Genomic DNA, 12,044 nt, shown 5'->3' on the forward strand with positions numbered 1-12,044 from the left:
TATTCCTTTTAAAAGGATGAGTGTTTTAATATGACTTTGATCTTAAATCAAGATCTGATCCCATTTTATAATTAAGGCAGGTGATCTAGGTGATTCCAAAAAGTTCAACACCTTTGGTCCCCTTGTCTTTTTATGTTAATAGACAGGTGTATGCTTATCTGGTGACCATGGAGCTATGCTACATATGCAGCAGTACAGACAGGGCTACTGTATATCCTGTTTCAGCTTAGGTTCTGCATAATTTCATCTAGAAAAAAGGGCACAGAGACATTTTTTTAGATAATATCTGCTAGTCAGACTCTTTTACCCAGTGTGAGTGACCACATTATATTCAGCTTAATTGATCAATAACCCAATTGATTCCTCAATTTGAATTGAAAATGTTTATACTCTTCATCTGGAGTAGAATATACTGATTAAAGCCAGAAAAGTTTTGTCTGCTGGATAGATAGATAGATAGATAGATAGATAGATAGATAGATAGATAGATAGATAGATAGATAGATAGATAGATAGATAGATAGATAGATAGATAGATAGATAGATAGATAGATAGATAGATAGATAGATGCTGTGAGTCTACCAAATATTACTAGAATCAATCATTTATTGTGCCCTTTTGTTTTCTTTTGCTCAATCCATTTTGAAAATTGATGGATTTCTTTTTTTATGTACTTACAGGACATTGTCACAAAGAAAATGAAAGGATCGATCCCTCTCCAGGTTCTCCTCTATGCTACACTAATTCGGAGCTTAAAGGTTGTATCCAAGAGAGGTTCAGGTAGGACTGCATTTATTGTTCGCAAATGGAACTTGCAAACGGGGGTCCCTTCATTTTTCTAATTTGCCCAATTCCCTACAAAAAAAAAAAAATCAGCATGACTGTAGCTATTAAACTATTTAATTTCACTTAGTTTGACTAGTAAACTTTTTCTTTAGATATTATGCAACCAATAATATTATTTGGACAAAAGCTTGCATGTACAACCCAAACATTTTGTCTCTACCACCAATAGATAAAGCATAATGTATTCTACATAGTAACATTTTAATCACTAAAGAATAAGTCTGCATTTCGGATATTCAATACATGCAATCAAAACTGTCTCAGATTTTAACTATTTTCAGTAAGCGACTCTTGAATTTTGACCTCTTAATTCAGACCTGTAATAAACTCCCAGGAAGTAGAGTGATGTGTGATAAGTATTTCCTGGTAGGAGGCAATTGTAAAATATTCTCATAATGCACTATTGTACCAGAGGTGCTGGTGAAGAACTGTAGCTTTATATGTTTCATAATGGATTAACTTGCTAAAGATACCACTTTGACTCTACAATGTCTTGCCATGATTGTCTTAAAAATATATATCAAGATGCACATTAAGAAAAAGGGGACTGGCCAAATAGTTTTCTGAGCTCATGGATACCATGTGGTATCAGAGCTTGATGGTGACACATTCACCAAGGTGTGGACGAAAGCACGTTGAAAGACAGCTGTGGTGCGTGTGGCCTTTGCTTCAAAAATATCCAGGAAAGTAGATCAGTGTCAACAGAAAGTAACATGAAGAATTGGATCTCAAGAAAATAAGACAACTAAAAAAAGAGAACTAAAGAAATATTAACCGAATGCAATCTTCAAACCAAACACTGGAATAAGTAAGATGTTTAGGAAGGTTTTTTAGAAAAGTGTGTGTGGGGAACAAATACTGTCTCTCACACACTCTCTTTTTCTCTCTGATGGTGCTTGTTTCTCCCCATTTCATACTTGATGCTGCTCAATGAAATATTTAATGCTCTTTAGCCAAATTCTGCACAATTGTGGGATCATAAGCACTTTCTTTCCTTCCCTGGCCCTGCCTTCCATTCACAAACTGCCTTTTATCCACACCCCAGTTTCTAGATAATATATAATAACATTTTTAACTTTGCAAGCATATGATGACACTATTGGATTAGGCTGAGCTGAGTGATATGTGTAAGCAAATGAAATTCGAATCGCAGCCCCCCTCTGGCCATTTGTACCTGCCAGAGGCAGGACAGACAAGCCAGGCAATAGCTTGGGGCCCTGACTTTTGAGGGGGATTCTAAAGATTTCAAACACATCATTTTAATTATTTAGCTAGCTTTGGTAGGACTATGTTTAGAGTTGTAATGCTTTATTCACTGCCTTCATAAAAAGCAATGATGGAAATAAACGAGATGGCGATAATATACATGTGTGTAGGGCGGATGTGGGTATATGTCTGTTGGTAGACATTACAAAATGCATATGTCATTTCCTAAATTTGTATAATCATTTTAATATCATATTCGTCACTTTTACAATTCGAATATATAGTCTTTACGTCATGAAGAATATTTTGGTCCTAAATATTTTCCTGATTCTTCTTGATGATTTGGGAACTTAAATCAATCAATCAATTCAAAAGAATTTATCATAATCAAAAAAAACAAAAAGAAAAACACCAAAGTACATTTCTGACAAGATTTTGGTTTTAAAGATTGACGCATTTGGAAGCATGATGAGTAAAAAAAATTCAACAATTATTTTCCCCTTCATGACATTATATTATATTGAGTACCATGCCTCAACCAATGCACTTCCTAAAAATCATGGGTGCCACACTGTTATTCTTTTCAGAAAGTGTTTTTTATTTATCGAACCATAATAGCAGAGGTACAGATGAAGCATTTTATGGTATTGAATCTGTTATGACGTCATGGTTGGCTTTGGAAATGTGGCAATTCTTGCTTCGTTGTATGTTAAGGGATTTTTTGAATTTTGTTTAATGATTTTGCTGACTGAAAAGATTTTCTATTGTAACTTCAGATTTGAATGAACGTGATGAGCTGTTAGGTTTTCCTTCTGTTTTCAGTTTCTATATAGTTAAACAAGCCATAGTTCACACAATGAAAACTTATATGTTCCAGACTCTTTTTTTTATGTCAAGGTGATCCTGTTTGTTATAATAAAGATCTGTTTCCTAGTGTGTGATTTCTATTTTTAAACTTCTTCTGCAGGGAAACCTTATTGTAAACCAAAAATAATGAATGCTATTATATTATATTACAAAATCACTCAAGCCAGTCTAAATGAGTTTTACCCACTAGCAGGATAAAGTCACAACTGAAGTCAATCATAAATCATAAAAGTGTGGAACTTTGCATCATTTCATTACAGCCCTGATAACGCAGAATGGAAGTATACAAGAGCACTAAATGCTGCAAATTCCACAGTTTTTATCATTTTCCAGCATGACAGTGCTGCTGTGCACGAAGCAACCTCCAGGAAGATGTAGTTAACATAAGTTGAAGACCTTCAGTGGCCTGCAATAGAGCGCTGACCTTAACCCTAAACACCTTTGGGATTATTTGGAACATGCACTGCACCACAGGCCTCCACAACATCAATAATTGACTTTACTAACACCCTCGTGGCTGAATGAATCTATGGGAAGATGTTCCCAGTGGAGATTATAACAGCAAATTGGGACTGTATTAGAATGGGATGTTCAAAAAGCACTGAAAGACTTTTGCCCATATATACAGTCATGTAAAAAATGTCTTTATCAGTCTTAAAATTAGCTAAAAATGACCACATATAAACAACATATGACCTAATACTAATAGTGCTTTTGTTTTCTTTTATTTTTATAAAAATCAAGCCATAATTAAAACCATCTGTGAAAAATGAATTACTCCCTGCTTCCATAGGAATTGAGAGGCTAAATCGCAGCCAATTCCTGCTTATTAAATGCTTTGATTAATTGATCATCAGCAAGTGTGACCATGTTTATAAAAGCAAAAAGTTTTAGCAGTTTGTTGGTCTGGAGCATTCAAGAGGATGTTAACACAGTGCCAAGGAGGAAAGATATCAGCAATGAACCATGTTATGCAACTGTTGCTGCCCATCAAACTGGGATGGATATAAGTCTATTCCCAAACCATTTGAAGCTCTTTCATTTAACAGTGAGGATGATTAATTACACAAAGAATATATTCGAGACAGTCGCCAATTTTTCCTCAGAAGTGGACATCACAGCAAACGAACCCCAAATGAACCACATTGTGCTGTGTTGAGAGAAATTTCCAACATCTCAAGATGTTCACAGGTCACAGTTAGTATGCTAAATATTGAAAGTTCATGATAGTACAATTAAAATAATGACTAAACAAATATGATTTGTTTGGAAAATAATTAGTTTTATTTAAATACAAGACCCACGAGACCTGAATGAAAATTTATGGCCATAATGTACAGCATATCTGCAGCTCATATCACCTCATACCAACTTTTAAGCATGGTGATGGAGAGATTATATTTGAGCCTATTTTGTAGCTATAGGATCTTGCAGTCATTGAGTTGACCATGAACTTCTCTGTATATAAAAAGCCCACAAGCCTCAATGAACTAAAAATGAATGAACAATGATTGTTGTAAAGAAGGAGGGAGTGGTGGCTCCAGTGGTTAAGGCGCTGGGTTGCCGATCGGAAGGTCTGGGGTTCAAGCCCCGGTATCGCCAGGCTGCCACTCTTGGGCCCTTGAGCAAGGCCCTTAACCCTCTATGCTCTGGGGGTCCCTTACGAGGGAAATATCAAGGTCCGTGACGTGGGGCCGCCTTCCCGTGGGCTCACCACCTGCAGGAGGGACCGTAAGGGACGGTGCTGTGAGGATTGGGCAGCAGTCGAAGGCAGGGGCCTGCTTAGACTGCTGCCCCCGCGACCCGGATTACGGATAAGCGGGAGAAAATGAATGAATGAATGAATGTTGTAAAGAAGAATGAGTCGAAGTACCTTCAAAAGAATGTGGGAGATTGATAGTCATACATAAATATATTACTTCAGTTACTGTAGGGATAAAGTGAGTAAGTTGGGATAAAGGTGGGTTTTACATGATATTGAGGTATAAGGCGTACCTAGTTTTTCCACACATGGCTTCCCTATTTTGGCATTTTTAATTAAAAAATGAATAATGACAGTGTAATATGTCATGCGTAGTTTATCTGAGGTCCCAATTCTGAGACTTGCTAAGGATCAGATTGGTTTTTATTATGTTCTGACACACATACCTTTGGAATTCACAAAGGGTGTTCTTTAAATTTCATTAAAATGAAGTTTTATTTGCATAAAATAAGTAGAATAAAGAAAAACCACCAAGGAGATAGTGTGCTTAAACTTTTGACTTTTAGTGTATTTTAAAACCATTCATACTTCACATAATTTCAGTACAAATACATCATAAAACGTATATTATTATTAAGTTAATTTTGACAGCTGATTTTGATTTAGGCTTCGTCATAATCTTTTGACTGAAATGGCATTAAGTTTTATTTTAAAATATAACAATTTAGTTATATTTTAGTCATCTGAATTGTTTTAGTTTTCATCTAGTTTTAGTCGAGTAAATCTACATAAAATGTAGTCAACTAAAATCGAATAGGTTTCATTCAATCGCATTTCAGACACATTTAACGGTTGTCACATAATACATCTTTATTTAAATAATAAAAATAACTTCTCCTTGAGAAACAAGTATTCATTAGTGTCTGTATTTTATTTTCATGATGGGGTTTTTTTCTTCAATTTTTTTTTTATTTTGCTTTTCTATAATACAGTCGACCTTTTAGCTACTCCTCCATCATTAGAACAGTCCTCATCTTCAGCTACTTTGCTATGACTTCCTCTGTTGTTCTTTAGTCACTTTTGTACTTTGATTCACTGAGAAAAGATGTTGCAATTATCTGTTGGACTGCAGAAGATTTCAACTTGTTGGCTCATTTTTGCCATTCGAATCTTTTCAATCTGTGAGGTTGAAAAAGGGGGAAAAAAACAAGTTAATGATTATTCGTTCTCTCACACACTCCTTTCACTCAAACACATCCACATTCATTTAAATAATGTAAGCTATGCTGTGTTGTTTTAGATTTAATTGCTTTATTCCTGAGCGCGCACACACACACACACACACACACACACACACACACACACACATGCACGCACATGGAGAGAAACTTAATAAAGCAATCTAATTTAAAACAACACAGCATACTTTATATTATTTTAATGAAGTATAGATTAATTCTTGCTACAAAAAGTTAGCGAAACACACTAAATCAGGTAAGCTCTTAAATAACATTTATGAACCAAAGAGTAAAAAGAAGATTTTAGGTGATGACCCTTTCATGAATTACAGAAAGAGTCGTCTGCAAGTGGCGCTTCAAGTTTTTTCCGAAGATTTTCACTCCACACGGTTTACAAACGATCTCGTTTTCCTTGAGATCGAATGTAAAATTGATTCATATGTCTGTTCTTTTTCTCCGTGAGGTTGACATTTTGAAAGTTTTGTGCAGCAGGCGTATATTTGGCGGGTAGATCAGTGCAGATGTGTGCAACTGGCCTGGCTCTTTTTCCAAATCGTCACACCCTAACATTTTTGTCTAATTTTTATTAGTTGACGAAAGTGTGAATGAATTTACATCATAGTTTTTCTCGACAAGTGATTTTTATTTAGATTTCGTCTCATTTTCGTCAGTAAAAATATATTTGACAAAATGTATTTTTCAACTAAATTACCATTGGTACAGTGTTTTTCTAGATATCCTATTGTAAATCTTGAAGAGTTCCCAGAGGTGTTGAGTGTTTGTTGGCTGCTTTTCCTTCACTCTTCGGTCCGTCTTATACCAAACCATCTCAACTGGATTTAGATTGGATGATTGCAGAGGCCATGTCATCTGATGCAACACTCCATCACTCTCCTTTTTTGAACAAATAGCTCTTACATAGCCTAGAGTTGTATTTGTGGTCATTATCCTGTGCAGACAAATGGGATTGCATGTCACTGCAAAATGCTGTGGTAGTCATGCTGGCTACTTGTGTCCTCAATTTTAATTAATCACCAACATTGTCACTTGCAAAGCACCCCAACACCACCACACCTCCTCCATGCTTCACAGTGGGAATGACAAATTTAGGAACCGTCCATTCTCTTTTTGTATGTCTAACAAAGACATGGAGGTTAAAACCAAAAATCTCAAATTTGGAGTGATTAGACCAAAGAAACATTTCATGGTCAAAGCAAGTCTTTTCTTTATGTTGTTCTTTATGGTTTATTTGTCGCAATTCGACCATGAAGTGGACATGCAAGCTCCTGCAGTCTCCTCTGAACAGTGGCTGTTGAAATATGTTTGCCCCTTGAACTTTGGCTGAAGCTTGGTTTCTGGGGCTGGTGATTTCAAATAAACTCATCCTCTAAGCAGGTAGCTCTTGGCCTTCCTTTTCTGGGTCGGTCCTCATGAGAGCCTGTTTTATCATAGCATTTATGCTAAGGGATACATTTAAAGGTCTTGAGATGTTTCTGCTTGACTGACCTTCTATTCTTTTTTTAAGTAATATTGGTCTGTCTTTTCTCTTTATTACTTGTGTGTGATATTATGTATTTGTACAATAGTAGCAGTAATAGGGCTACTGAGTCTGTATTCACCCATTCCTTTGAACAAGAAAACTGGTCTGAAGCACATTAAGAAGGAAAGAATATATACTTTTGACTAAGCACACCTGTGAATTGAAAACCATTCCAGGTGACAAATTAGTGAATTTGATGAGAGAAAGCCATGAGTGTGGCCAACTGTTATAAAAAATAACACTATAATAACACTATTTTATTTCCTACATAATTCCATGCATGTCCTATTTAGCTTGGGTGTCTTCAGTATTAATATACAGTGTTGAAAATAACAATATACCCCTACTGATATACCCCATGTCCCTCCTCTGCACATGTCCAAACCATCTCAATCTCGCCTCCCTCACCTTGTCTCCAAAACGTCCTACATGCGCCGTCCCTCTTATAAACTCTTTCCTAATCCTGTCCATCGCCGTCACTCCCAACGAAAACCTCAACATCTTCAGCTCTGCTACCTCCAGCTCCACCTCCTGTCTTTTACTCAATACCACTGTCTCTAAAATATACACCATCGCAGGTCTCACCACAGTCCTATAAACTTTCCCTTTCACTCTCACAGTTATTCTTCTATCACAAATCACTCCTGCTATCACTCTTCTCCACCCACTCCACCCTGCCTGCACTCTTTTCTTCACTTCTCTAACACACTCTCCATTACTTTGCACTGTTGACCCCAGCTACCTAAACTCCACCACCTTCTCCACCTCTTCTCCCTGCAACTGCACCACTCCACTGCCCTCCCTCTCATTCACACACATATACTCTGTCTTACTTCTAACTTAATTCAGCATACATGCTTTAAAAATATAAACCTTCAGAATTTGTGATTACCTCAAAACCCTATAAGATTTCCTATTTCCTGATAGCTAAGAAACATACATTTTTCATTCAACTTTAAACAAACCTAAAAAGACAAAACAGTATCATGTATTCCTATTTTGTCCACAAACAAACAAATCAATCAATATGCAAATATGATTAATTATAAAACAAATAAATTCCCAACGATAGCATTTTCCAAATGTGTTTTAACTCATATGCTTTCAGCCTTTGGAGCAGTTTTTTTCAATCAAAGCATTTAAAATGAACTGTGATCATATCAGCATGTGTGAAGCTAACATGAAACACAGTGTAAATAAACTTGTATAAAGTAATTACATATATTTGAATTAAGATTTCACTGAGAATATTTGATCCGTTTCTGTCAACAAGAAGTTTTAAGTTTATTTTTTTAATGACCTACACTTTCATGAAGCGGTTTTGGAACACAAGCCCATCTGTACACAGGAGGTTCTAAATATTAAAAGAGAACTTTAATGTTGTACAGCTTTTTGTTTAACATTTTATTGCTTACACTATATGTACTTATCGAACAGTATATAGTAAATCAGAATTTTACAATATGCATTCACTGACATTGCAAAAGAACTGTCACTATAACTCATTTAAACCAGAAAACGCAATGCCAAATTCGCTCATGGGACAACTGAACACAACTTGATTCACTTTTAGAGGCGATGGGTTTTGGAAGATCTGGAAAGCATAAGGGAGCCAATCTCTGTGCTCTCTTTTCTAGCGCTACCTGACAAAGACTGTAATTCAGCACCATTTTAATAACTTCTATTTTCAAACAGAGAATCTGGGATTTTATTTCTCTCAATGGTGCTTTGCACACTGCATTTAGCACTTTCATTTGATAAGTTGTTCTGTCACAGTCCAAAATCACACCTCATAAAATGATTATTTTGTTGTCTGTTGAGATCACTGGTTTTAAAATGCATAATGTGATGTCCACACGTTTGTGCCAATTTTGTGCTGCTGTGAGCATTGTGTAGCCAGAAACACTGCTCTGGCAGTGTCCAAAATTGTATTTTATTAAAATCTCACTTCTCTTGAAAGTGGATATGAACTTCTATAGACAGTTACAAATATGGTAGTGGCAAAGAAGGAACCTAAAGAAAATTATAATGGACAGGAAATAATATAAAATAACTTTCATGATACAGTTTTCAACAATAATTAAGATCATGCTGATTGGTGATAAAGCGATTTTCCTTAATCACAGGTCTATTGTTAGAGGATCTTCATCATCTGACATGGAGAACACATTACCATACAGGCGTTTATAGAATTCACCCTAAGCTTTAATGGGATAATCTCAAACAGTGTGACAGCTGTTAATCAAGACATTTATTTTAAATTGCACAGTTTAAAATCAGCTTAAGAAAATAATCTTTTGTTTATGTGTGTGTGTGTGTGTGTATGGATTTTACTTAAAACTTCGATACAAATCATGAGCCCCATGAGGTCGTCAAATGGTGTTCCATTCCATAATGGTTAATAATGGTTATCTTAGGAAGTTCCCAGAGGTGTTGAGTGCTTGTTGGTTGCTTTTCCTTCACTCTCTTGTCCAACTCATCCCAAACCATCTCAACTGGATTTAGATTGGGTGATTGTGAAGGCCAGGTGATTTGATTTATCACTCTCTTTCAACAAATAGCTCTTACATAATCTAGACGTGTGTTTGGGGTCATTGTCCTGTTGGGAGAAAAATGAGGGTCTAACTAAGTATACAACAGATGGATGGCATGTCAGAGCAGAATGCTGTGGTAGCCATGCTGTGCCCTCTATTTCGACTTAATCACAACAGTCAAAACAGTGTAATTTACAAAGCACCCACACAGCATCACACCTCACAACTCCATGCTTCACAGTGGGAACCACAAATTCAGGAACTGTCGGTTCACCCTCTGTATGTCTAACAAAGACACAGCAAATTTGGATTCCTCAGACCCGAAAACAGTTTTTCACTGATCCAATGACCATATCTTGTGTTTATTTTTTATTATTTTTTTTTTATATAAAGTAATGGTTTCTTTGCTGCAGTTTGAGTATATAGGCCCGACTCATGCACTCCTCTGAAAAGTGGATGTTGAAATATGTCTACCACTTGAGCAGTATATCTGTGCTCTAAGGAGGAGAACAGAAATTAATCCCTAATACAGATTACCTACAGATGTTATTAACAAACAGGTGTAAACGTAATCAGTTCAGTCACATGCTATTATGTACAGAGGTTTAAGGAAAACATCCATCATAGAAGGAAATTTATACTACGCTACATAGACAAACGTTTTGAGACACCTGACTTTATTTCCCCAAACTGTTACCTGTATAGCAGTGGTGGACAGTAGTAAAGGAAATGTAATTATTTTCTGTACTTAAGTAGCTTTTTCACTTATCTGTAATTTACTGAAGTATTTCCATTTAGGGACACTTTTACTTTAACTTCACTCTATTTCAGAGTCAAATCTCTTACTTTTTACTCAACTACATTTTGCGAAATCAGTTGTTCCATTTATTTGCTGAGAGAAGAGGTGACCATCTGTGAGCAACGGTATGGTTTCATGCCGAGGAAGAGCACCACAGATGCCTTATTTGCTTTGAGAATGTTGATGGAGAAGTATAGGGTGGTGCAGGACATGTATGAGGACAGTGTGATAGCAGTGAAGTGTGCAGTAGGAACGACAGACTGGTTCAAGGTAAAGGTTGGACTGCATCAAGGATCGGCCCTGAGCCCTTTCCTGTTTGCAGTGGTGATGGACAGGTTGACGGACGAGGTCAGACAGGAGGACTATGATGTTACAGGTAGTTGGTGTAAAAGAGGCAGATGTAGAGGACAGGGTGGTATGGAGACGGATGATCCGCTGTGGCGACCCCTAAAGGGAGAAGCCGAAAGAAGAAGAAGAATAAGTTGTTCCTTTTATTTATTAGTGGGTAAAAACGTAACTGGTCAAACACACAGCAAGCAACCAATCAGGATCGAGTGCGTGCTCTGTTTCAAACTTGTTTTGATTGGCGCCTGGTGTATCTACCGATCACCAACATACAGTTCAGCATCAGTTCAACAGCAAGCAGAACATTTAGAGAGGAATAAATGATGGAAGAAACTTCTGACTCAAACTCGCCACAACACCTGTGGACTTATTTTTGAAGTAGTGGAAAGGTTATGGGCTCATGATCATTTTAATAAATATCAATCAGTGTTTGACTCATTAATATCATTCTATTAATAGATTGATGTGCTAAGAGTAACATTAGAATCTTTTCACTTAAACTGAATTGACAAAAATAATAATAGGAAGATTATAGCCATAAAAAAAATCATTTGCTCATCATTTTATTATTTATTTTTTTCTCAAGTAAAAGTTTAAAGGGAGCACTTTTACTTTTCTAAAGTATTATTTTACCGAGTGTATCCCTACTTTAACTCAAGTACATGGTTTTACACTTCATTCACCACTGCCTGAAAGTCGTACGAACACAAATATATATATATATATATAAACTGATATAAATGTATATATGAACTGAAGATATAAATCTTTTGATACATTACATTGCATTTTCTCTTTACATAAACTAACTAGGAGATCAAAACCTGTTCCACCATGACAGTGACCCTGGGCACAAAGCGAGCTCTATGAAGAAATGGTTTACATGGGTTGGAGTAAAAGATCTAGATTGGTTTGCTATAAAGCTTTGACCTCAACCCTATTGAACACCCTTGGAATGAAGTGAAA

The 12,044-nt window shown here is 36.2% G+C and overlaps 1 protein-coding gene across 4 annotated transcripts in view; it reads left to right on the forward strand.

Moving 5' to 3' along the window:
* Positions 1-12,044, forward strand: part of LOC310731199 (interleukin-1 receptor accessory protein-like 1-B) — a 338,788-nt gene that overhangs the window by 4,590 nt on the left and 322,154 nt on the right. For all 4 annotated transcript variants that reach the window (XM_083550677.1, XM_083550676.1, XM_083550678.1 and 1 more), the window contains one exon: positions 682-781. In XM_083550677.1, the coding sequence (XP_083406803.1) occupies positions 700-781 (82 nt within the window). In that variant the 5' untranslated portion in view covers positions 682-699. The remainder of the gene's footprint in view (positions 1-681; positions 782-12,044) is intronic.

This window comes from Silurus aristotelis (genome assembly GCF_946808225.1).
Source record: "Silurus aristotelis genome assembly, chromosome: 9".
NCBI lineage: Eukaryota > Metazoa > Chordata > Actinopteri > Siluriformes > Siluridae > Silurus > Silurus aristotelis.